The sequence below is a fragment of the Eucyclogobius newberryi genome, unplaced genomic scaffold (genome assembly GCF_026437365.1).
Source record: "Eucyclogobius newberryi isolate DKJ021-1_F unplaced genomic scaffold, fEucNew1.0.hap1 SCAF_500, whole genome shotgun sequence".
Classification (NCBI taxonomy): Eukaryota; Metazoa; Chordata; class Actinopteri; order Gobiiformes; family Gobiidae; genus Eucyclogobius; species Eucyclogobius newberryi.
Genome location: NW_027316169.1, coordinates 1 through 27680, shown reverse-complemented (window position 1 = coordinate 27680; position 27680 = coordinate 1). Strand labels below are relative to the sequence as shown.

Here is a 27680-nt window from a genome sequence, read left to right as displayed (position 1 = left end):
TCATTCTCCAGTGCGACTTATTTATGTTTTTTTTCTTCTCTATTTTGCATTTTTTTGGCTGGTGCGACTTATAGTCCGGAAAATACAAGCAGAACGCGCCTCGTATGATGTGTAGACCCGGCGTTAAACCACCGCACTGAGAGTCAAAGACATTTCCAATCTGTTATTTCACCTGTAGTTTATGGAGTAGTCTAAACTCGTGCTGCCCAGTGCAAACGCTGCACCGTAAACACAAACATATGGGGCGGGTGTCTGCACCTGCGGTGAGGGGTCATCACAAAGACGCAGGGCAAAATTGAACTTTTCAAACACAATACTTTTCCGCAACTTTCCTCCGAGACGCCGCTGCTTTCCGTGGCATTACCGGATCATGCATATTCATTTTAACCTTTCCCATTCTGCTTAGACGCTCCCCGTGTTTTTGTACTATCCCTGCTTAGCATTCTCACTCAGTCTGGCTCCGAACCGCTGCGGCACTAAAACCCCACGCTGTAAACTCGCACCGAAATACACCCACTCCCAATAAATCCCTTCTTTTTTACTTTTTTTATAGTTTACCACAGTCTGTTTGTTGACGGCGTGACAGACGAACACAAAAAGTTGCATTTTACGGAGAAAAGTTAGCATCCATTCACAAGGCGTCGCTAAAGGGATCGACTCAAGAACGGCCGCGTTTGAAACTATAAAGCCTTTTTTTTCGAACCCGTATCCGTTCGCTCGTGGCTCAAGAGGGCAATCAGAGGGAGCGGTAATGGGACCGGAACCGTGCACTTTCCACGCCGCGCGCTCATCCCGTCTGGAGATACGGCTGCGGGAAAACAACGCGGCGCGGCTGTTTTTAGCACGCGAACGAGGCTACGGATGAGGGCGAAAAAGCAATTCTGCGGAGATTAGATATGCTTCGACGCCAATACCGATGACCCGGGGGAGCGTGTGCACGTGCCGGTGGAGGTGGAGGGGGAGGAAGGTGGAGGTGTGACTGAGTGAATCCCCGTCAGTGCAGAGAAAAAACGGCCGCTGCAGAGCTCTCAGTCATGTTAGGCTCCACGCGAGGCTTTTGTTGCTGGAGCGTGTCGCGGGGGAAAGTGACAGATGCTCAGGACCAGCAGCTTGAAAGCAGCAGCTCTACAACTGTGGATCTGAGACCCTTAATGGATTATTACTGAAGTATTATGACCGTGGTGGTGGTGGTGGTTGTCACATTTGCATCTGAATGTTCGGCTTTTGTCGTGTTGACAGTGTAACACCCGAGATTTAGTACCTTTTTTTTTTTTTTTTTTTTTGTCTAAACCCGGAAATTGACCAGGACTAGACCAGGACTAGACCAGGACCAGTCACATAAACATTGCCTTTTGCCCATTGTGGTATTTTTAATGTGCTTTATTAGGCCCGAGCGCCACAAGCTGGCGAGAGGCCTATTAATCTCGTACGGCTGCGAAAGTGCGCACACGAAATCGAGCGCGAAGCGCTCGCCCACTTCCAAACACTCACTAACGCACTCCTTCACTCATGCACGCCCCGTGCATACTAATTAGTAGTAGAAAAATGGAACATTACCGTTGTAAACGGGCAAAGCCCATGCAAAAGTGCGCACTAAACGAGCCCTTTACATTGGGATGATGGGATCCCCTTATAAAGCACTCATTTGCGCTATGTAGCTCACGAATACGTTCCCCATCTCTTGCATGTTCCGTGGATATAACCATGTAATGCAAAAATGTAAAATTTTTACTGTATAGAGGCCCAAAAACACAAAGTGGGCGGAGCCCACTCAAAATTAACGAAAGTACCCGTCAGTGATCAGGGACCCACACCATGAGGTAGGAAAGCGCGAGCGCTTTCCGAAAATGTATAGTTTATGATATTTGAAAAATGGGAAACATTGATTTCGCATCGGAATATTATTCTTTCTTTCTTTCTTCTTCTTTCTTCTTCTCGGGACCAACCCCCCTATTTTTCACCCAGTGAACATTGACGAAAAGTCACAAAAATTTGCACACCTCTAAAAATCGTGCCTCTCTACATTCTGGCTATTTCCCTTTTCTAAAATAAAAAAAATTGGCGCGTCAGCGCCCCCAAATGTACCAAAAATGCATTGAGAGATAGGAAATGACCCCAAAAAAATCTGATCGTAGAATCATGAAATTTGGCGCAGAGGTAGATGGTGACAAGAGAAGTAAAAAATATTATTACGGCAACGCCGTCCGCCCAACCAAATGTCGGCCATATTGCTTCAAAAATGGCTAAGCATGACTCTGGATTTTTTCCAAACGTCGTACTTTTACGAATTCCTCCCAGGGCGTTGGCCCTAAAAAGCTGAAATTTGGTGAAAATGCTACTGAGGAGTGGGACATCAAAAGTTATTCAAATTACATTGATACCTCTCACAGTCTCTGTGCGGCGAAGCCGCAAACTGTAGCTAGAATTTCAGAAATCTCCCAAATTTAACATTTCTGCCGTTTGCACAGATAAAGTCCGAATTGCGTCAAATTAGAATCAGTTGTTAAACTTTTTGCCCTAAACCTACTTGAAGTGAAATAAATTAATTTGGCGCCACAGCGCCCCCTACAGATTTTATATGGAGGTTAAATGTTTAGCTTTTTGTTTTGCGAAATTATACGAAATTTGACACACAATTTTGGCATCCTGATCAAAAAAGTCAATGAGACCCATGTCATAATTGTTATGGTTTTGCCGTAGCGATGACCAAAACCTCCCACGTTATTCCAATGGGGAAATCGCCAGAACAGGTTTACACTTTATACTTTCACGAACTCCTCCCAGGGCTTTAGCCCTATTAACCTGAAATTTGGTGAGACTCATCTTCAGGGGTGGACCATCAAAAGTTATCTACATTTTTATTCAAAGAGTCACGGTGTCTGTGCGGCAAAGCCGCACATTTTGCCAATAATTCAAAATAAAATTGCTTTTGATGGTAAAACAAAGGGGAGAAGATGTGACAGCGTCACAGATTCAGCAGTAGGCGTAATAAAAGGACAAATCCTCTTGCGACGTGGCGGCGGCGTGGCGAGGGCCGATCATTGCCGCTTGCGGCTATATTTATTATTATTATTATTATTATTATTGACTTTCTTACTATTAAAGATATTTTGTGTGTGCATTCTTTGAGCTCTACATATTTATAGATCTGGAAAATCAATGAAAGCGATCAGAACTTCGTGCTGATTGGTCCATCAAGTTGAGAGAAAATCACATATTTATCGTCCACAAATGTCTCTACCTTCACGTTTTTCAACAAAATACTACAGTATAGTATAGTAAAGTATGGCAGTATTTGTGCTACGATCTGCTGAAGTCGCCATGTTTGCTGCTGCTCTGTGATTGGTCGATTGGTCATAATTCTTGAGAGTTAGTGAACTTTCAAATACCATGAGAATTCATCTTGCTGACCAGGTCATTAAAGTCTTGTAAAACATGACAACGTAACATTAAATTACATGAATTAGAAGTCAACCTGAGCTCCAGCCTCACAAGTCACAAACATGTCAATAAATGTAGTTGTGACTGAAACACACAGATTCAGGGCATGTGCGGCGTGCGCGGCGTGCGGTGCGCGGTGTGTGGTGTACGCGGCGTGCGGTGCGCGGTGTGTGGTGTGCGCGGCGTGCGCGGCGTGTGCCAGTGACACTGTTTGTTTCTGCAGCTCTCCATCCACGAGTTCGAGGAGAATCCTGCAGGACACATCCTGGTCATGAAGGGGGCGCCAGAGAGGATCCTGGACAGGTGAGTCACACTCCAGCATCGACCCATGTGTTTGATTTAGTAATGTCCATAAACATGTGTAAACTGAATTATGAAGTGATAAAGAGAGTTGCAAAAGGATCACAATGTGGCTCTTAATTACTGCAATATTTATATCATTGCAGTATTTTTAATACACTTTTTAACCAATTTCTGTTATATTGAAATTCAACTGTTCATGTCTTAATTTACTCATCAGACTCAAAACAAAGTTAAGAAAACCCAGCTTGAATCAAGGCTAATTGAGAACTTTAGGAAAATAATAAATAAAATATGACTTATTCATTTAATCAAGAACAAAACAAAAGAACAGTACATTTCAGTCTGAGGAGGAACAATATATTTGACTGTAAAGGTTTTGTAGATTTATACATTATTAGACTTATTTAGACTTTTACCTCACTTTTTACAGTCCGAGTCAATGAAATACTGTTATTACAGAATGTTCCGACACAGGCGCTTGTTATTGTGTGTTTTACTCGACAGTTTTGGGTTTGTGACTGTATTTTGGGGCGTTAGTGAGAAACCTCCCATAGGGCTCTCCATATGTCCCTCTTATTTATAGACGAGCTCGTGGATCTAAAGTCAGCGGGAGACAAAGGTGTTTAAAGAGACACAACTCTAAACCAAGGAATACTTTTTACAAACATTAGAATATTATCTGTGAAAGTCCAACACACTGTTTCATGTCCGAGTTTTTTACATTTGACTGTGTTTTTATTTTTCTCTTTTTATTTAGTTGTTGTATTGTCTTTTTCTTTATTTATTACTGTGCTATTTTATTGTGTGTTTGTTTGATAATTAATAAAACAAAATAAGTGTAAAATAACTCAAATTAATTAATGAACAGGTCGAAAAACGTGCAATAAACTGTAATAAATCTAGTGCTGTCAATTTTATAAAATCACAATCCATTTGTATTTTTTTAAATATTTTTTATTTATGTATATATTTATTTATTTTTATTTTACCAGGTCGAAGCCCATTGAGATCGAGACCTGTTTGTTCAGCACACACATGTTTTTATATTTTACATTTAAAAGATATTAAGTTTAAAATATTCACTTTCTTTGTCTTCAACTTAATAAAATATTAATAATCGCACTTTATATCCCTTTTTTTACACTCAAAGATGCTTTACGAGACAATGACGGTGTAAAGATGGAATAAACATCAAGTCACGTTATAACTAATTATGAAATGGCTTATTCCAGCGACACGTGCAAACTGCAACGATGGCGGCGTTTAGCCCGGCGTTTGCCCTCGTCCTGGGGTCAAACGTGGTCAAACGTGGTCAAACGTGGTCAAACGTGGTCAAACGTGGTCAAACGTGGTCAAACGGGTGCGCTACAGTGACGGGCAATGCTCTCCGCCCTCACGACTCTGATGCGAGTGACATGAGTGAAACGAGCAGCCAATTTCGGGTCAAACTGTGCGGCTCATGTGGCTCGTGCGGCTCATGTGGCTCGTGCTGCTCGGAGACAGATTGCGCACATATGTTCGCGAGGCCCCCTGGTGCCGATGTGGTGAACCCAGACACTTTAAATAGACGAGCGTGTAAAGAGAGACTGCACGTGTGGACTATGATCTCATATTGTCTTTAAATGACGTTGGCTTCATTGATTTGCTGTTCAACTGTTTTGCTCAGTTTGAGAAGACTGTTGTAAACAGAAGGTCGATTATACTTGAATCCACCGTTTCTGTCAAAAGAAAGGGTTTATTCTTTATTAAAATGACCTCTTGAAGGCGGTATGGACGATTTTTCGGCGATTTGAGAACGCAGGCGGAAGTGCACATGCGCACTCCCCCGTGCGGACTGATACAACACACACGTGCGTTTGTTTATTAGCGCAACGGAGCGCATCGCATCGCTCGTCTCCCGTAGATTTCTGTCCACTTCTGCGTCAGCTCGAACTGTCTTTCTCCGTCTTCATTTTGCCCCGTACACTGAGGGAACTATATTATGATAGATCCATGCGCTTAGGCACGCGGAAACGTGAGGAGGAACCGCACGCGGCTGCAGGTGAGGGGTAGGTGCGTTTTATGATTGATACGTGGCAGGACTAATGATTTATCCACGCCACGAGGAAATATGATAAAAAATTTGCTGAAAGAAATCGTCCATACCACCTTTAACCGACTCTTTCAAACAATCTCTTCTCTCCGCTTGAACGGCGTTGTTTAGTTGCACAAAAGACACAGAAAACACTCGAGTTCAGGTTCACAATCAGCTGTCCACCCTCCACTTAAAGCCACAAGCTGCGCATTTTCGAAGCAGATCATTTGAAAACGTGTGAAGGAGGCAATTTTTGATGATGATTATTTTAAAAAGACATAAATCATTGGACATAAACGGCTGATTAAGGTCAAATGTACCGTCTGCGTACGACAGAGAGCAACACGGTACGATCAGGCACTCGACAACGAGCTGAAACTGGGCGGATTAAAGCAGGTTATAACTCAGGGGTGGGACATTATTTTCCTCCGAGGGCCATATTTGAATCCAGGTAAGTAGAGGAGGGCCGATCATTGGTATGAAAAAAATATTAAATAAAATATCACTTTTCTGTCAAATATAACCTATTGAATCTATTATTTAATTCATTTCATGTCATGTGCAGACAGATGTTACAGTTATAAAACAGAAACTAAAATCTATCTAGGGGCCGGATTAAAACATGCCAAGGGCCACAAATGCCAAGGTCTGTTATAACTCCTCCCTTACAACCGGACTTGTAGTTTAGAGCAATATAAATCAGACCAGTACCTTCAGATTGAAACTGACTTCTGGACGGCCGTGTCCAGCTCTGCGACCTCCTTTGCCATGCAGCGCTCCTGGGCGACTCCCCGTGTTTGCCCAGTTTCCTCCGGGTGAAAGAAACACACGTCTAACACATTGTAGTAGTCGCTATTCGCAGAAGATAAGGACGGCGTTTCCTGCCTCGGTCTTTGCAGGAGAACACAAAAGCGTGGGCTCTTTGTCTGCCGTGTGGTGTGTGTCGTGAGTTGACCCGCGCTTGTGTTGCAGATGCTCCACGATCATGCTGAACGGACAGGAAGTGCCTCTGGACGACATGTGGAAGGACTCGTTCCAAAACGCCTACATGGAGCTGGGCGGGCTGGGCGAGCGGGTGCTGGGTAAGGAGAGATAACAGCCGCTTGAACGCGCGTTTGCAAAGGACACGTGTTGTGCATATTTGACTTTTTCACGCTTTTAACCGATATTTTCATCTCAAAAACACACCGGAGCTGGAGCTGCGTTTAGCCTCACGTTTGTTTCATTAAAGGGACGTATGACGTGTTTTTACGATTTAAAATTTTCAACATTATTTGGTGTATTTCTACCTGTTGTACATATAAATGATAGTTTTACACCGATCGAGCAGGTGTTTGTGGAGAAAACGTCTATTGAAAAATCTGTTGAAAATGACAGGAAGTGACATCACACCAGGGACAGGAAGTGACATCACACCAGCGACACTCATTCCAGTCAAAGTTTATACAGAATTTACATGTTTTGAATCAATAATTCAACAAAATAAAGTATAATTGTATATTTTTCTTTGTCTTTTTTTTTGTCTTTTCGTTTTTTGACATTAGATGAGTTTTGGCCCCAGTGTTTGCTGGGTAATTTCCTACTGTGATGTCAGTGAAATTATAAACCTAAAAATATGCTATTCTGTGATAACATTTTTATATATATTTTTAGCAAATTCAAAATATATTTATCTTAACTGCATTTTAGTTCAATGAGTCATCCGACCTGTAGGGGGCGCTTTAAAACTGTTTACAAGCCTCTCAAATCACTCAGTTTGTAAAATCCGTAGTTTTTCATTTGAATTATAACTCACGTCGGGTTTCATTACTAATTTTCTTCCGTTTGTTCCCCCCGCAGACAGCAGAGGGCGCTCCAACACCTAAACGTCTCATTAGAAAGACCATTATTCCACGTTATAAATGTAAAAAAGTGACAAAAAGCAGGTTTGAACGCCAAGTAAAGCCAAATAAAACGCTTTAAAGGGCTAAAGTTCACAGCGAGCGTGAGACCAGACGACGCAGTGAGAAGATAAGAAGTAATAATGTGCAAAACAATTAGGAGAAAGCGCGATAAAACGGATTAATCAAGTGCGAAAATGGCTATCTCCGTTTTCCCAAATAAGCGTGTTGTTTTGTGAAGCCGCGGCGTTCCTCTGTGAGCCGCGGACGTGATCAAACTTTAATGCTCGTGTCCGAGTCTGGTCCCGTTTCTCCCGCCGCGTTAGCGAGAAGGTAAAGGCCAAATAAAGTTCACGTGGGCTCGGCTCCTCGCGCACACGCTCGTTTCACGCTCGTTTCACGGTCCGGCGATGGAAAAAAGGGCGAGGAGGGCAAAGGAGAAGCCAAAAAATGCTGCGCGAAGAAGAACGAAACGATATCACTCGAGCGGAAGTGCAAACGAAGGAGAACCAATGTTTTTACGCAAGGAATAAAAGCAAACGTGTCGGCGAAAAGTGCGAATTCAAACAAATACTCGAGCAAATGTATGAGTACTACACAACTGTATCTCTTCACGAATAAGAGGTTAGAAGTACGTTGTTTTACAGGTTTTAGTTCATGATTTGCGAGGCCTTTCTGAAGCGTTGTAGACGACAGGGCGATCGATGCGAGCTTTTATCCGGCCACGAGTCGAAGAGGCGTTTGTCTCCCTGAGCGTGTTGTATTAAACAAAGCGCCGTTAGCATAAATCAATCCCACAAACGCGTCCTTTTGATGGACTCGTCATTTTGTGCAGCGTTTATAACAGGACGAGAAGAAGGGAGAAGGAAGCCAGAAGACTATTCATTTTATTCATTTTATTAATTTTATTAATTTGATTAATTTATTTCATTTTATTCATTTTATTCATTTTTATTCATTTTATTCATTTTATTCATTTTATTCATTTTATTCATTTTATTCATTTATTTTATTTTTATTCATTTTATTCATTTTATTCATTTTATTCATTTTATTCATTTTATTCATTTTATTCATTTATTTTATTTTTATTCATTTTATTCATTTTATTCATTTTATTCATTTTATTCATTTTATTCATTTTATTCATTTATTTTATTTTTTAATTTAATTTAATTTATTTTTCAATTTAATTTAATTTATTTTTTAATTTAATTTATTTATTTTTATTTTGTATTTATTTATTTGACTTAATTTATTTTATTCATCTTCTCTCCTCCTCCCTCCTCTCCTCCTCTCTCCTCACAGGTTTCTGTCACCTCCTCCTCCTCTCCTCTCCTCCTCTCTCATTCTTCCTCTCTCCTCACAGGTTTCTGTCACCTCCTCCTCCCTCCTCTCCTCCTCTCTCATTCTTCCTCTCTCCTCACAGGTTTCTGTCACCTCCTCCTCCCTCCTCTCCTCCTCTCTCATTCTTCCTCTCTCCTCACAGGTTTCTGTCACCTCCTCCTCCCTCCTCTCCTCCTCTCTCATTCTTCCTCTCTCCTCACAGGTTTCTGTCACCTCCTCCTCCTCTCCTCTCCTCCTCTCTCATTCTTCCTCTCTCCTCACAGGTTTCTGTCACCTCCTCCTCCCTCCTCTCCTCCTCTCTCATTCTTCCTCTCTCCTCACAGGTTTCTGTCACCTCCTCCTCCCTCCTCTCCTCCTCTCTCATTCTTCCTCTCTCCTCACAGGTTTCTGTCACCTCCTCCTCCTCTCCTCTCCTCCTCTCTCATTCTTCCTCTCTCCTCACAGGTTTCTGTCACCTCCTCCTCCCTCCTCTCCTCCTCTCTCATTCTTCCTCTCTCCTCACAGGTTTCTGTCACCTCCTCCTCCCTCCTCTCCTCCTCTCTCATTCTTCCTCTCTCCTCACAGGTTTCTGTCACCTCCTCCTCCCTCCTCTCCTTCTCTCTCATTCTTCCTCTCTCCTCACAGGTTTCTGTCACCTCCTCCTCCTCTCCTCTCCTCCTCTCTCATTCTTCCTCTCTCCTCACAGGTTTCTGTCACCTCCTCCTCCCTCCCTCTGAGTTCCCTCGTGGCTTCTCCTTCGATGAGGATGAGGAGAACTTCCCCACAGAGAGTTTGTGCTTCCTGGGCCTGATCTCCATGATCGACCCGCCGCGCGCCGCCGTTCCAGACGCTGTGGGCAAGTGTCGCTCCGCCGGCATCAAGGTGATGACCACACCCCCGACAAGTCATGACCACACCCCCGACAAGTCATGACCACACCCCCGATATTGTCATGACCACACCCCCGACAAGTCATGACCACACCCCCGACAAGTCATGACCACACCCCCGATATTGTCATGACCACACCCCCGACAAGTCATGACCACACCCCCGACAAGTCATGACCACACCCCCGATATTGTCATGACCACACCCCCGACAAGTCATGACCACACCCCCGACATGTCATGACCACACCCCCGACAGGTCATGACCACACCCCCGACAGGTCATGACCACACCCCCGACAAGTCATGACCACAACCCCGACATGTCATGACCACACCCCCGACAAGTCATGACCACACCCCCGACAAGTCATGACCACACCCCCGACATGTCATGACCACACCCCCGACAAGTCATGACCACACCCCCGACATGTCATGACCACACCCCCGACAGGTCATGACCACACCCCCGACAGGTCATGACCACACCCCCGACAAGTCATGACCACACCCCCGACATGTCATGACCACACCCCCGACATGTCATGACCACACCTCCGACATGTCATGACCACACCCCCGACATGTCATGACCACACCCCCGACATGTCATGACCACACCTCCGACATGTCATGACTATACCTCCGACATGTCATGACCACACCTCCGACATGTCATGACTATACCTCCGACATGTCATGACCACACCTCCGACATGTCATGACCACACCCCCGACATGTCATGACCACACCTCCGACACGTCATGACCACACCTCTGACATGTCATGACCACACCTCCGACATGTCATGACTATACTTCCGACATGTCATGACCACACCTCCGACACGTCATGACCACACCTCCGACACGTCATGACCACACCCCCGACACGTCATGACTACACCCCCGACATGTCATGACCACACCTCCGACACGTCATGACCACACCCCCGACATGTCATGACCACACCCCCGACATGTCATGACCACACCCCCGACATGTCATGACCACACCTCCGACATGTCATGACCACACCCCCGACATGTCATGACTACACCCCCGACATGTCATGACCACACCCCCGACATGTCATGACCACACCTCCGACACGTCATGACCACACCTCTGACATGTCATGACCACACCTCCGACATGTCATGACTATACTTCCGACATGTCATGACCACACCTCCGACACGTCATGACCACACCCCCGACACGTCATGACTACACCCCCGACATGTCATGACCACACCTCCGACATGTCATGACCACACCTCCGACATGTCATGACCACACCTCCGACATGTCATGACCACACCTCCGACACATGTTCTCCACTCGTTCCTCCTCAGCTCCTCCTCCTCTTCACGGTGTCAAACTGCAAATAAATGCTGCTGTTTAACATAACGAACCACAACACCAGAGAAGGGAGGAGTACAAAGGTCATTCAGTACAAAGGTCCTTCTGTTCATTTTTCCAAACCCGCTGCAATAATAATCCAAACTGATTTATTTGTGCGTCAACTGTTTTTTCTGGAGGTCATTCAGCGGCAGAAGCACATTTCATAGATTTAACCAACCCAAACTTGTTTCCTCTTTGAGCCAAAATGAATATCCACTTGCCAAACCTAATTATCTGTCGCACTTGAAACTTTTTTCTGCAAAGATTTTATTGTTATATTATATTATATATTTTTATGGAAATAGCCTGGTTTGTTCACTTTTCAGTGCAAAATAAATACTTACAAATGGCAGGATCCTTTAGTGGGCTAAGTTGGACCCGAGGCCAGGTTTGGGCACATCTGGACCAGGTTTGGGCACATCTGGGGCAGGTTTGGGCACATCGGGGCAGGTTTGGGCACATCTGGGGCAGGTTTGGGCACATTTGGGGCAGGTTTGGGCACATCTGGGGCAGGTATGGGCACATCTGGGGCAGGTTTGGGCACATCTGGGGCAGGTTTGGGCACATTTGGGGCAGGTTTGGGCACATCTGGGGCATGTTTGGGCACATCTGGGGCAGGTTTGGGCACATCTGGGGCAGGTTTGGGCACATCTAGGGCAGGTTTGGGCACATCTGGGGCAGGTATGGGCACATCTGGGGCAGGTTTTGGCACATTTGGGGCAGGTTTGGGCACATCTGGGGCATGTTTGGGCACATCTGGGGCAGGTTTGGGCACATCTGGGGCAGGTTTGGGCACATCTAGGGCAGGTTTGGGCACATCTGAGGCAGGTTTGGGCACATCTCGGGCAGGTTTGGGCACATCTGGACCAGGTTTGGGCACATCTGGGGCAGGTTTGGGCACATCTGGGGCAGGTTTGGGCACATCTGGGGCAGGTTTGGGCACATCTGGACCAGGTTTGGGCTCATCTGGGCCAGGTTTGGGCACATCGGGGTAGGTTTGGGAACATCTGGGGCATGTTTGGGCACATCGGGGCAGGTTTGGGCACATCTGGACCAGGTTTGGGCACATCGGGGCAGGTTTGGGCACATCTGGACCAGGTTTGGGCACATCTGGGGCATGTTTGGGCACATCTGGGGCAGGTTTGGGCACATCTGGGGCAGGTTTGGGCACATCGGGGCAGGTTTGGGCACATCTGGGCCAGGTTTGGGCACATCTGGGGCAGGTTTGGGCACATCGGGGCCAGGTTTGGGCACTTCGGGGCCAGGTTCTTTTGTTTGATACGGTGCAGTTCTTCTCACGTTCTGCGGTGGCGTTCGGCACCTTCGGCCGCAGCACAATCGCGTTCGCACAGACCGAACACCGTCTCGCTCAAGGACACGACAGCGAGCGTGTGCGGCCAATGTTTCAGTCATTCACCCGCTGCCAGCCAGAGAGCCCGCCGGCGGCACAGCAGCACGCTCGCCTCACAGCAAGAAGGTCCTGCTGGGTCTCCTCGTTCTTCCCCATCGACCCAAACACCAGCACAGCGGGTCAAATCCTCCAGCAAATGTTTAACCCACCGGCAAAAGTAAAGAAGTGGTTTTGATATAAAGCCTTAAAAGTCGTCAGATCTGGAATGGAGGCGACTGGAGGTGAAGTGAACACAAGACTTTACCGACATCAGGTCTAAACGCTAATCAGTTTAGATATTTTTTAGATTTTTTTTTAACATAAATAAGTTACAATTTTGTCGAAAAGTCGGTTTGTTTTTGTCTAATTTAGAAAAAAAAGAGGTGAAAAACACTGTTGTTTTTAGCCTCCAAATTGTATTTTATCATGAAAAACTGTAATCATTGTCAGCCCGACTCCAACAGTTTACTGCATGTCCTGCCGCCCCTCTCACCCCCCATTTCACTCTGTACTTCCCTGTCAATGAAGCCTACGGGTCAAAATGTTTTGAAAAAAACAGAAAACAAAGAAAAACTGTAATAATTGAATACTTTAGTAAATAAAACTAAAATAAAAACACATTGTGGGGTCAACATTTCTGACAGAATTGGTCCAGTAAAACCTAAAAATCTAGATGTTGACCAAAACCGACGCACAAATCATCGATAAAACGAACAAATGGCATGTTTTTAACGCTATTTCTGCCCCTTAATGTGCCTCGCCGCGACACATAAAGTCATTTGGGTTGATTGAAACTAAAAGGTGAAATGTTTTCTAACCGAGCCGGTCGATCACTCACACGGAGACCAGCGCCTGTCGTTCGCTCAAACAACCTCAGATTTCCATGGAAACCACATTATGTTCCACTTCACGTTCGAGCGTAGCGTGCATTTTGTTCACAAACTTCTAAAGGGTCTGTTTGAGCGAGGCACGTCACCCTCTTTGACTCCGCCGTGTCGGTGGCATTTTGATAGATCGCGGCCCAAGAACGTATTATTCTGAATGTCAATATTCTCTCACGACTGTTTTAAAGTCTGCGCCGCGTGTCAAGATGATAAGTTATTTTGTATTTTTCCATATTTAGGAGTAAGCAGTTGGCATTTAGTGCGAAGACTCGAGCCCTTTTCTGTCTGAGGAGAGAGCGAAGGGGAATAAATATGTAAAAATGTGGTTCATATTCAGTTTCTGGCTGAAGGTCAAGCGCGTGGTATGGAGATCAGAAGGACTGTATTCTGTAACGAGAGTGTGAACCGGGAAGCGTCGAGGTCAAAGCCGACACGGGACGGGGCTAAACGCGCTTCAGAATCAGGATAATCGTGACGGGGGATGAAAAGATGATCACGTTAAAGGATAATCGTGATTGTTCAAGTCACAATGTAATCGCACGAAGCAAAAAGTAACAATCGAGACAAGTTTAGAAGTAAATTGAAGCATGTTTTGTTTAATATATTGCCCAAAAATAGATATAAATGCTAAGAACTTTTTTTTATCTGGCTTTTTTTTGGTTTTTAAATTTAAATGTTTTTATTTTTTTTTTATTTAAGAACACATAAAGAAACAAAACGTGAAAGAGAAACAGGACCAGATAGAGAGCAGACACAAATTAAAAACAGTAGACGTCCAACAAATAAAAAATAAAAAAATTATCATGGCCTAGAAATTCCTAAAAAACGTCCCATTTAGTCCAAATTCTGTAAAATTTTTATGGATGTCCATTATAATGTTAGTCAGGTTAATGGATAATTGTGATTATTCAGGTCACAATATAATCGTACGAACCAAAAAATAATTATCGTGATAAGTAAATATGTGCCAAACCGCCGTAATTGTCGGACCATGTCGGCCTCGGTGAAACTGAGAAAAACAGCATTTTACTTTTTTTCCCCCAAATTTGTGATTTTCGTTTTTTTGCATTATGTGAAAGTTGAAGTTATGGACCAGCCATTCGATGGATGAAATATTATTTCCATTTTTTGTTCAATATATCGCCCAAAAATAGACATTATTATAAAGAACTTTTTTTAATCTGGCCGTTTATTTATTTATTCAAGAACACATGAAAACAAACAGTGAAAGAGAAACACAAAATTTTAAAAAAGCAGATACTTTTTTTTTTTTTTAATTGAAAAAATTAAATCATGACCTACATAACCTTAAAAAACATCTTTTTTGTCCAAAGTCTTTCAAATGTATACATTTTCAAGTTAACTCCGAATGTAATTTTTTCTATTATAATGTCCTTGATTGTCGGTGCATTTTGTGTCATCCATTTCATTTTTGAATCTTTGTCACATTAACTTATTTTTAAGTTCAATATGATAAAGTTGCTCACAAACCTCGCATGTCGGAGCACGAGAATGAAAGAAAATGAAAGATTCCTCTGTTTGGCCACAGTCTCAGTAATAATCGTGAATAATCGTTAAAATTGTGATATTCTTAAGTCCCTAATCGTGACTCGTCGACTCTTAAAATTGCCGCGGTCGTAGTTTCACCGCAAGGGCCGTCTGGACTCTACAGCCTGTAAAACACACGCGAAAAGAACCTTATTATGGCAAAAACAGTGAAAAGAAAGTGGAAGCGCCGGCGTCCAGTCACCTTTGCACATGAATATTACATGTTATGTTCAGGGGGGTGCAATACATCTACAAAACCCACCGCAAAGTACAGAAAAGGGAGGGCCAGTGGTGCAGCGTGTGGTGGGACGGACATAATGAATTCTTATTATGGCATTGAGCGAGAGAAAGGGAAGTGGGAGATCATAAATAATACAAACATGTGAAAAAGGGGCAGATGAATATAAGAACTGCTGCTCTTTCTGTCATGGGAATGTTCAACTTTCCGTTCTTTTGGCACAGATACTTTTCTACAATCAGACGAACAGTTGAAGGCTTCGGATGGAAAATAGAAAACGCAGCTCTTATTATATGTTTTCTGACTATAATATATAATGCAACTGGACGAGACATAGTTCAGAATACAGTTCACTGACAGGACCGCGTGTCAGAGGACGTTACGAAACACATTTTATCGCCATTAGTCAGTATTCCGTGGCTAAAAGCATCGTCGAAGTATTCATCCCATCGCTGGTTATCGACAGTAAATGATATCACGCCGTAGAATTCTCTGTCTTTAGCTAAATTAACACACAGCTAGTGGTAGAATAGCAGTAGCTAGTGACGTTTACGGCCCAAAAAAGCAGGAGGAATATATTTTGGTCAAGTTTTGTCTGGAAAAAGAAAGCGCCATCGACGGAAAAGTGGGACATTCTCCAAATAAGCAGGACAAACCCTACGAAGAACCAAAGTCTCCACATTCAGGAACTCATGGACTTCCCTCCCGAGTGATGCAGGGGAAGTGCCTGGGGAGACGGAAGTACACTTTTCTCAACACGCCAGGAAACCCCTTGTCCTTCGTCTTTTACGAGCCTTTTGCTTCTGTCAGAACGCAAACACGCAAACGCACGCCGAAAAAACGCGCAAACAAAGTAACGGACGCCATTAAAGCGCTTCTTTTGTCGCGGGTCTTTTGGCGAAACGCGCCGACGTTTTCGGGCTTTGTTCGATATCGGCGCAAAAGGTCGGACGGCATGCGCGTTAAACGAAGCAGCCAATGAAATCTTTAACATCGAGGAAACGACGATCGATGCCGCGTACGGTGTCGCGGAGCATAAGCTGCCGTAAACACAGATTTGTGTCGTTTCGGACGGGTCAGTTGGAGAAACGGTGAGAGCAAAGTGGACGGAGTCAATAGTGAGAAATGAAACGTGGCACAGCTAATCCCAGAGATATAGATTTGTCTAAATGGACACACAACATCTCCTTGTATCGAGCGAGTGTGTTAAGGAAGGAGACTGTCGCTCTACGATCCCCGGCTTCATTCCTTCTACACTCCTACGCTCCCACGTTCACACCGGGCGATGTGGGGGAAGTGTCTCGCCCAAGGACACAACAGCAGTGTCGTCTAGAGCCTCTGCTGCTCCCTGTGGTCTACCAGCAAAGTTCTAATCGAGCCTGACCCCGCCGAGCTTCCATGATCGGACGCCGCTCCACAGATCTACAGACTTCCAGACTTCCCTCCTCTAGAGTTACTTCAACAGTAGCATTAAGTGCGCTGCTACTCAGAGGTGAATAAAAGTACCGTATTTTCGGGATTATAAGTTTCTTCATAGTTTTGGCCGGGTGCGACTTATATGTGATATTATTCGTTATTTTCACACTGACAACCACAAGAGGGCGCTCTAGGCTCTAAGCGACGCAGAAGAAGAATCTGCACTTCCTCTTCCTCTGGAGTTTGTGGAGTTGTTTAGAAGTGACACAGAGGAAGAAAAATTCAGTGGATTTAGTGATTTGGGGTAAAACTGATGCTTTGGTAAACTTGTTAGCATGTTCTTTATGCTATAGTTATCTGAAAAACTGTTCATATGTTACGTTAACATACCAGACACTTACCACAGTTCTGTCTGTGCCTCATGTAGTTGAAGGTGTTAGCGTTAGCATACGTCATGTAGCTGAAGGTGTTAGCGTTAGCATACGTCATGTAGCTGAAGGTGTTAGCGTTAGCATACGTCATGTAGCTGAAGGTGTTAGCGTTAGCATACGTCATGTAGCTGAAGGTGTTAGCGTTAGCATACGTCATGTAGCTGAAGGTGTTAGCGTTAGCATACGTCATGTAGCTGAAGGTGTTAGCGTTAGCATACGTCATGTAGCTGAAGGTGTTAGCGTTAGCATACGTCATGTAGCTGAAGGTGTTAGCGTTAGCATACGTCATGTAGCTGAAGGTGTTAGCGTTAGCATACGTCATGTAGCTGAAGGTGTTAGCGTTAGCATACGTCATGTAGCTGAAGGTGTTAGCGTTAGCATACATCATGTAGCTGAAGGTGTTGGCGTTAGCATACATACACCTATTCACCATGTTCTCTCATGTTATTATTTTAAACTGCATTTACAGATTAAATGTCTGTTCTTGGTCTTGGATTTTATCAAATACATTTCCCCAACATTGCGACTTATACTCCAGTGCGACTTATACTCCAGTGCGACTTCTACATGTTTTTTTCTTCACCATTTTTGCATTTTTTTGGCTGGTGCGACTTACAGTATTCTTTCCATTTGAGCATATCTTTTTAGAGCTCCAAAGCTGCGTCCAAACAGCCCGACACACTCGTGTCCCGGCGGACGGCTCGTTGAGCCGAGGCAACGTTTAGCAATAAGGACAGAAATCCTGGGCTAACTCTCTCCGGCTGTCGCGAGCGCAGGATTTAGTGGCGACTCTCGAGCGCAGCGCGGGTTCTGAGTCCGCTGCCGTCTCCGAGGTGTTTTGTGGAGCTGAACTTCTGACCCGTGATGGGCTGTTGGTTTTCCGCTGCAAAAGGACTTAAAGAAACATTCAGGGAGGTCTCAGAACGTCGAGCGGACGCGTCTCAAAGTGAGGTTACACAACACCACCATCAATTATTAAAACCAAGATTTAGAGAACAAAGTACAACGTGTCCTACTTCATGAAGTATACCAACGTTACTAACACTACGCTACATTATTCTACAACCATGGTATGAAATGTAGGATATTCTATGGCACAGTGGGTTAAGCGATTGCCCTCCAACCTGACATCCAGTGGTTCTTATCTCACTCTCGCACATTACTTGCTTTGTTATGCTCAGAAGGGACAGTGTGTCTGCAGAATCACACTTATATAAAGTGTATTTGACTGTAAACATGAACTATATACATTATTCTTATTCTTATGAAGACTGTGAAGAGGAAATAAGTAAAAAAGCAACTGTAAGAAGTAAATGAACTGGCTCCGTCCCCGATGAGTGACTTTTAATGGTGTTTTAATGATTATTGATCTGTTTGTTTTCAGGTGATCATGGTGACCGGGGACCACCCCATCACGGCCAAAGCCATCGCTAAAGGAGTGGGCATCATCTCCGAGGGCAACGAGACGGTGGAGGACATCGCGGAGAGGCTCAACATCTCCCTGAGCGAAGTCAACCCCAGGTGTGTGCTAACGCTAATGCTAGTTTTACAGATACAGACACAGTCCAGGTCTGTGCTAACGCTAACTTTACAGATACAGACACAGTCCAGGTCTGTGCTAACGCTAACTTTACAGATACAGACACAGTCCAGGTCTGTGCTAACGCTAACTTTACAAGATACAGACACAGTCCAGGTCTGTGCTAACGCTAACTTTACAGATACAGACACAGTCCATGTCCGTGCTAACGCTAGCTTTACAGATACAGACACAGTCCAGGTCTGTGCTAACGCTAACTTTACAGATACAGACACAGTCCATGTCCGTGCTAACGCTAGCTTTACAGATACAGACACAGCCCATGTCTGTGCTAACGGTAACTTTACAGATACAGACACAGTCCATGTCTGTGCTAACGCTAGCTTTACAGATACAGACACAGCCCATGTCTGTGCTAACGGTAACTTTACAGATACAGACACAGTCCATGTCTGTGCTAACGCTAACTTTATAGATACAGACACAGACACAGTCCAGGTCTGTACTAACGCTAACTTTACAAGTGCGTCTGAATGTCCACACTCTTCCCAAGAGAGGGCACTATTTAGGGCTCACGCCATTTCTATTGTTGTTCAAATGTCCAGCAGGTGAAAAACTACCTGCACTCAAAGTAGTGTCCAGTGATGGCCACTAGTCCGGTCAATATGGACCACAATGCATTGGGAGAGTTGGACAAAGAGTTGGTCTTTAGTGACACATCTCGACTGAATGAAGTAGAAGAGCTGTGAAAATGCACTATTGACTTGATAATATGAACAAAACATGGTTGCGCTGCAAAGTCACTAGCATTAGCCGCTTACCTTAGCTTGAGTCACCATCACAGGCAAAAAGATCAATAATCCAGTCCGTTTCTTGTAACGCAAGATTTATTTGTCCATAAATATGTGCGTGTCAGACGAATTTTACTAATATTTTTCACAGAAATAAAGTTTTATCAGAGGTTTGCTAACTTTTTTTTCAATCTGACGCCAAAGTCACGTGACCTGCGCCAAGGAGAAAGTCGTGAGCTCTGAATCGCTCTGTGATTGAGTGCACTTTATAGTCTGCTAAATGGTAACGGACAGTGGAGTGAAAGAGGGGTCAGGGGACGGGTGCTAACAGGTCTGTGCTAACGCTAACCTCACAAATTCACAGTCCAAATATTTCTGATATATTGTGGAGCCAATCCCAAACAAATAATGATAAAGTACAACTCAAAGAAGTTTCATCATGAACGTGTTGAAGGTGAACGCGCCCGGAATAGAATCTGTTTGTCAGAGTTTGTGTTTCTATAGGAGAAAAACAGCAGAACTCTGGAGTTGAAGGTGTCGAAATGTCAGCGCTCTTTCTGCATTGGCCCGATGTCTCTGCCTTCTGCCTGCTCTTCCTCCCCTCCACCGACTCTTTCTCCCCTCCACCGACTCTTTCTCCCCTCCACCTGCTCTTCCTCCCCTCAACTGACTCTTCCTCCCCTCTGCCTGCTCTTCCTCCCCTCCACCGACTCTTCCTCCCCTCCACAGACTCTTTCTCTCCTCCACCGACTCTTCCTCTCCTCCACAGACTCTTCCTCCCCTCCACAGACTCTTCCTCTCCTCCACAGACTCTTCCTCCCCTCCACCGACTCTTCCTCCCCTCCACCGACTCTTTCTCTCCTCCACAGACTCTTCCTCCCCTCCAGAGACTCTTCCTCTCCTCCACAGACTCTTCCTCCCCTCCACCGACTCTTCCTCCCCTCCACCGACTCTTCCTCTCCTCCACAGACTCTTCCTCCCCTCCACAGACTCTTCCTCTCCTCCACAGACTCTTCCTCCCCTCCACAGATTCTTCCTCCCCTCCACCGACTCTTCCTCTCCTCCACAGACTCTTCCTCCCCTCCACAGACTCTTCCTCCCCTCCACCGACTCTTCCTCTCCTCCACAGACTCTTCCTCCCCTCCACAGACTCTTCCTCTCCTCCACAGACTCTTCCTCTCCTCCACAGACTCTTCCTCCCCTCCACAGACTCTTCCTCTCCTCCACAGACTCTTCCTCTCCTCCACAGACTCTTCCTCCCCTCCACAGACTCTTCCTCCCCTCCACAGACTCTTCCTCTCCTCCACCGACTCTTCCTCCCCTCCACAGACTATTCCTCCCCTCCACAGACTCTTCCTCCCCTCCACAGACTCTTCCTCCCCTCCACAGACTCTTCCTCTCCTCCACAGACTCTTCCTCCCCTCCCCAGACTCTTCCTCCCCTCCACCGACTCTTCCTCTCCTCCACAGACTCTTCCTCCCCTCCACAGACTCTTCCTCTCCTCCACAGACTCTTCCTCTCCTCCACAGACTCTTCCTCCCCTCCACAGACTCTTCCTCTCCTCCACAGACTCTTCCTCTCCTCCACAGACTCTTCCTCCCCTCCACAGACTCTTCCTCCCCTCCACAGACTCTTCCTCTCCTCCACCGACTCTTCCTCCCCTCCACAGACTCTTCCTCCCCTCCACAGACTCTTCCTCCCCTCCACAGACTCTTCCTCCCCTCCACAGACTCTTCCTCTCCTCCACAGACTCTTCCTCCCCTCCCCAGACTCTTCCTCCCCTCCACAGACTCTTCCTCTCCTCCACCGACTCTTCCTCCCCTCCACAGACTCTTCCTCCCCTCCACAGACTCTTCCTCCCCTCCACAGACTCTTCCTCCCCTCCACAGACTCTTCCTCTCCTCCACAGACTCTTCCTCCCCTCCCCAGACTCTTCCTCCCCTCCACAGACTCTTCCTCCCCTCCTCCACAGACTCTTCCTCCCCTCCACAGACTCTTCCTCTCCTCCACAGACTCTTCCTCCCCTCCACCGACTCTTCCTCCCCTCCACAGACTCTTCCTCCCCTCCACAGACTCTTCCTCCCCTCCACAGACTCCTCCTCTCCTCCACAGACTCTTCCTCCCCTCCCCAGACTCTTCCTCCCCTCCAGAGACTCTTCCTCCCCTCCACAGACTCTTCCTCCCCTCCTCCACAGACTCTTCCTCCCCTCCACAGACTCTTCCTCTCCTCCACCGACTCTTCCTCTCCTCCACAGACTCTTCCTCCCCTCCACAGACTCTTCCTCTCCTCCACAGACTCTTCCTCTCCTCCACAGACTCTTCCTCCCCTCCACAGACTCTTCCTCTCCTCCACCGACTCTTCCTCCCCTCCACAGACTCTTCCTCCCCTCCACAGACTCTTCCTCTCCTCCACAGACTCTTCCTCCCCTCCCCAGACTCTTCCTCCCCTCCACAGACTCTTCCTCCCCTCCACAGACTCTTCCTCTCCTCCACAGACTCTTCCTCCCCTTCGGGCCCCTCCATTATTTAATTTGATCTGTTTTCTCAGGGATGCCAAGGCGTGTGTGGTGCACGGGTCGGACCTGAAGGACATGAGCCCCGAGTACCTGGACGACCTGCTGCGGAACCACACCGAGATCGTGTTCGCTCGGACTTCACCCCAACAGAAGCTCATCATCGTGGAGGGATGCCAGAGACAGGTGAGGGTGGGCCGGGGGAGAGAGGGAGGAGAGAGGGAAGAGAGAGGGGGGAGCGAGGGAGGAGAGAGGAGAGAGAGAGAGAGAGAGAGAGAGAGAGAGAGAGAGAGAGAGAGAGAGAGGGGGGAGGAGAGGTGCCAGAGACAGGTGAGGGTGGGCCGGGGGGGGACGGGCGAGGGTGGAAGGAGAGAGGGAGGAGACCTTTCCCCATTTTAAGATTGACCTTGACCTTTATCAGAACACATCGCTTTTTTTTCACTAAAAATGGGAAAAATGACTTTTATTTATTTTATTTATTTTATTTATTTTATTTATTTTATTTATTTTATTTATTTTATTTTATTTAATGTATTTATTTTATTTTATTTATTGTATTTAATTCATTTAACTTATTTTATATATTTTAATTATTTCATTCATTTTATTCACTTCATTCATTTTATTTACTTTATTTAATTTATTTAATTTATTTAATTTATTTAATTTATTTAATTTATTTAATTTATTTTATTTATTTTATTTATTTTATTTATTTTATTTATTTTATTTATTTATTTCACTTTGTCTAACTCTCTGGTCCTGTTTCTTGTTTTTATTGTATTTTTATTCCACCAGTTTAAAGTCTGCACATGAATAACAGATCAAAGTGACCCGTGTGACATGTCCAGTCTGTAACTCAGTATGAACACGACTTAAGGACACAAGGGCCAATCAGAGCCACATTTACACTTGTGCTACAGCATGTTTGGCTTTTGGTCGTAAAGATAACATTTATTTCCATCTTTCTGCAGCTGCACATTATAAATCCACAGAAATAAACACGTGCGGTGGATTTTCCCGTCGCATAATGCAGCGTTTGGAGTTGAAAATGGCTCCGTCAGTTTTATCTCTCGTTCCCACATTTGTGCTGAACAGAACTCGCTCCGGCCCATTCATGCTCCGAGCGGAGAAGAGGGGCCATTGTGCCGAGCTGCCCGCCATTCCTGGCACCGCCGCCGCGTCGCCGTGGAGACGAGCAGGTGGCAGCTCCTATACCAGAAAGGTTACACAGTGCGGCTTTAAATATGCACGGCAACGAAGGCGGCGGCGACGGCGACGGCGACAGCAGCGTCCTTCAGATAAAGATCCTCCTCAAAACAAGGGTCACCAAGGGTCACTCTGAACTGAGGTCATTTTAGTTCTGAAGTCGGCTTTAGTCCTGTTCTAGTCCAGGTTTAGTCCTGTTCTAGTCCAGGTTTAGTCCTGATCTAGTCCAGGTTTAGTCCTGATCTAGTCCAGGTTTAGTCCTGTTCTAGTCCAGGTTTAGTCCTGATCTAGTCCAGGTTTAGTCCTGATCTAGTCCAGGTTTAGTCCTGATCTAGTCCAGGTTTAGTCCTGTTCTAGTCCAGGTTTAGTCCTGATCTAGTCCAGCTTTAGTCCTGATCTAGTCCAGGTTTAGTCCTGATCTAGTCCAGGTTTAGTCCTGATCTAGTCCAGGTTTAGTCCTGTTCTAGTCCAGGTTTAGTCCTGATCTAGTCCAGGTTTAGTCCTGTTCTAGTCCAGGTTTAGTCCTGTTCTAGTCCAGGTTTAGTCCTGTTCTAGTCCAGGTTTAGTCCTGATCTAGTCCAGGTTTAGTCCTGATCTAGTCCAGGTTTAGTCCTGATCTAGTCCAGGTTTAGTCCTGATCTAGTCCAGGTTTAGTCCTGTTCTTGTCCAGGTTTAGTCCCGTTCTAGTCCAGGTTTAGTCCTGTTCTAGTCCAGGTTTAGTCCCATTCTAGTACAGGTTTAGTCCCGATCTAGTCCAGGTTTAGTCCAGGTTTAGTCCTGATCTAGTTCAGGTTTAGTCCTGATCTAGTCCAGGTTTAGTCCCGTTCTAGTCAAGATTTAGTCCTGTTCTAGTCCAGGTTTAGTCCTGATCTAGTCCAGGTTTAGTCCTGATCTAGTCCAGGTTTAGTCCTGATCTAGTTCAGGTTTAGTCCTGATCTAGTCCAGGTTTAGTCCCGTTCTAGTCAAGATTTAGTCCTGTTCTAGTCCAGGTTTAGTCCTGATCTAGTCCAGGTTTAGTCCCGTTCTAGTCCAGGTTTAGTCCTGATCTAGTCCAGGTTTAGTCCTGATCTAGTCCAGGTTTAGTCCTGTTCTTGTCCAGGTTTAGTCCCGTTCTAGTCCAGGTTTAGTCCTGTTCTAGTCCAGGTTTAGTCCCGTTCTAGTCCAGGTTTAGTCCTGTTCTAGTCCAGGTTTAGTCCTGATCTAGTCCAGGTTTAGTCCTGATCTAGTTCAGGTTTAGTCCTGATCTAGTCCAGGTTTAGTCCTGATCTAGTCCAGGTTTAGTCCCGTTCTAGTCCAGGTTTAGTCCCGTTCTAGTCCAGGTTTAGTCCTGATCTAATCCAGGTTTAGTCCTGATCTAATCCAGGTTTAGTCCTGATCTAGTCCAGGTTTAGTCCTGATCTAGTTCAGGTTTAGTCCTGATCTAGTCCAGGTTTAGTCCTGATCTAGTCCAGGTTTAGTCCCGTTCTAGTCCAGGTTTAGTCCCGTTCTAGTCCAGGTTTAGTCCTGATCTAATCCAGGTTTAGTCCTGATCTAATCCAGGTTTAGTCCTGATCTAGTCCAGGTTTAGTCCTGTTCTAGTCCAGGTTTAGTCCTGATCTAGTCCAGGTTTAGTCCTGTTCTAGTCCAGGTTTAGTCCTGATCTAGTCCAGGTTTAGTCCTGTTCTTGTCCAGGTTTAGTCCCGTTCTAGTCCAGGTTTAGTCCTGTTCTAGTCCAGGTTTAGTCCCGTTCTAGTCCAGGTTTAGTCCTGATCTAGTCCAGGTTTAGTCCCGTTCTAGTCCAGGTTTAGTCCTGATCTAGTCCAGGTTTAGTCCTGATCTAGTCCAGGTTTAGTCCTGTTCTTGTCCCGGTTTAGTCCCGTTCTAGTCCAGGTTTAGTCCTGTTCTAGTCCAGGTTTAGTCCCGTTCTAGTCCAGGTTTAGTCCTGATCTAATCCAGGTTTAGTCCTGATCTAGTCCAGGTTTAGTCCCGTTCTAGTCCAGGTTTAGTCCTGATCTAATCCAGGTTTAGTCCCGATCTAGTCCAGGTTTAGTCCTGTTCTAGTCCAGGTTTAGTCCTGATCTAGTCCAGGTTTAGTCCTGATCTAGTTCAGGTTTAGTCCTGATCTAGTCCAGGTTTAGTCCCGTTCTAGTCCAGGTTTAGTCCTGATCTAATCCAGGTTTAGTCCTGATCTAGTCCAGGTTTAGTCCCGTTCTAGTCCAGGTTTAGTCCTGATCTAATCCAGGTTTAGTCCTGTTCTAGTCCAGGTTTAGTCCTGATCTAATCCAGGTTTAGTCCTGATCTAGTCCAGGTTTAGTCCTGATCTAGTCCAGGTGTAGTCCTGATCTAGTCCAGGTTTAGTCCTGTTCTAGTCCAGGTTTAGTCCTGATCTAGTCCAGGTTTAGTCCTGTTCTAGTCCAGGTTTAGTCCTGATCTAGTCCAGGTTTAGTCCTGTTCTTGTCCAGGTTTAGTCCCGTTCTAGTCCAGGTTTAGTCCTGTTCTAGTCCAGGTTTAGTCCCGTTCTAGTCCAGGTTTAGTCCTGATCTAGTCCAGGTTTAGTCCCGTTCTAGTCCAGGTTTAGTCCAGATCTAGTCCAGGTTTAGTCCTGATCTAGTCCAGGTTTAGTCCTGTTCTTGTCCCGGTTTAGTCCTGTTCTAGTCCAGGTTTAGTCCTGTTCTAGTCCAGGTTTAGTCCCGTTCTAGTACAGGTTTAGTCCCGATCTAGTCCAGGTTTAGTCCTGTTCTAGTCCAGGTTTAGTCCTGATCTAGTCCAGGTTTAGTCCTGATCTAGTTCAGGTTTAGTCCTGATCTAGTCCAGGTTTAGTCCCGTTCTAGTCCAGGTTTAGTCCTGATCTAATCCAGGTTTAATCCTGATCTAGTCCAGGTTTAGTCCCGTTCTAGTCCAGGTTTAGTCCTGATCTAATCCAGGTTTAGTCCTGTTCTAGTCCAGGTTTAGTCCTGATCTAATCCAGGTTTAGTCCTGATCTAGTCCAGGTTTAGTCCTGATCTAGTCCAGGTTTAGTCCTGATCTAGTCCAGGTTTAGTCCCGTTCTAGTCCAGGTTTAGTCCTGTTCTAGTCCAGGTTTAGTCCTGATCTAGTCCAGGTTTAGTCCTGATCTAGTTCAGGTTTAGTCCTGATCTAATCCAGGTTTAGTCCTGATCTAATCCAGGTTTAGTCCTGTTCTAGTCCAGGTTTAGTCCTGATCTAGTCCAGGTTTAGTCCTGATCTAATCCAGGTTTAGTCTTGATCTAGTCCAGGTTTAGTCCTGATCTAGTTCAGGTTTAGTCCTGATCTAGTCCAGGTTTAGCCCTGATCTAGTCCAGGTTTAGTCCTGATCTAGTCCAGGTCGGGGCAAACTAGCTTTTTAAAACTCATGTTATTTCCCTATAATATAAGAGGGAATGTGGTTTTCAATACATGGGCTGAGACGCCAACTTAAAGGTGCAAGAGCTCGTTTAAAGGCCATTAACGATACAAATAATGCAGAATATGTGTCCTTTAACTCCACGGGAACGAGAAAATCCATCAAATACTGACAACAAACGTCTCCACAGCCGCGAGAAAACCTCAATCTCATCCCAAAATATGTCTCTTTCCTCTGGCAGTTCCTCTCAAACATCCACTTTATGGTTAAATACATCATCTCCAAGTAGAGTCTGATTTGAGCAGAAGTTTAAGTCGGTGAATGAGCCGTAGTGTTAATTTAAATGCCTTGCCGTCTTTGGTCAGCTCCCTCTGGGCCGCCGCCGCCGCCCCCGCCGCCCCCGCTGCCCCCGCCGCCGCTGCCCCCGCCGCCGCTGCCCCCGCCCCCGCCGCCTGTATAGATTCATATTTAAATTCACGTATAAATGATTCCCGCCAGTACATTAACCGCGCTCACGTCCGCGCTCAGCTTCAGTGTAGAGATGTCATAAACTGCATAAACTGCATCGCTCGTGTCCGTATATTGAGGTCGCGGCGCTGCACGTGACGGAAAACTTTTCCTTTAATCGTCCGAGAGCGACTTTGAACCGACGTGACGAGGAGAGAAGAAGAAAAGAGGAAGAGACGAAATGTAACGCCAGTAATTCTACGTTTGATTGGTTCCAGTTCTGCTCTAGTTTTAAACATAAGGGCCTCATAAACCATGGGACACAAGCACAGGAGGAGGAGTAGTAGTAGTAGTAGTAGTAGTAGTAGTAGTAGTAGTAGTAGTAGTAGTAGTAGTAGTAGTAGTAGTAGTAGTAGTAGTAGTAGTAGCAGTAGTAGTAGTAGTAGTAGTAGTAGTAATAGTAAAAGTAGTCGTAGTAGTAGTAGTAATAGTAGTCGTAGTAGTAGTAGTAGTAGTAGTAGTAGTAGTAGTAGTAGTAGTAGCAGTAGTAGTAGTAGTAGTAGTAGTAGTAATAGTAAAAGTAGTCGTAGTAGTAGTAGTAATAGTAG

The 27680-nt window shown here is 45.4% G+C and overlaps 1 protein-coding gene across 1 annotated transcript in view; it reads left to right on the top strand.

Annotated features, from left to right (window-relative positions):
• Positions 1–27079, top strand: part of LOC140383475 (sodium/potassium-transporting ATPase subunit alpha-2-like) — a gene marked incomplete at its 3' end in the record, with an annotated part of 34407 nt that extends 7328 nt beyond the window's left edge. Inside the window, exons 2-8 of the mRNA XM_072465936.1 lie at positions 3665–3744; positions 6791–6900; positions 9731–9906; positions 18617–18753; positions 22112–22262; positions 23175–23301; positions 26991–27079. Coding sequence (XP_072322037.1) covers positions 3665–3744; positions 6791–6900; positions 9731–9906; positions 18617–18753; positions 22112–22262; positions 23175–23301; positions 26991–27079 — 870 coding nt within the window. The remainder of the gene's footprint in view (positions 1–3664; positions 3745–6790; positions 6901–9730; positions 9907–18616; positions 18754–22111; positions 22263–23174; positions 23302–26990) is intronic.
• Between the last annotated feature and the right edge of the window lie 601 nt (positions 27080–27680).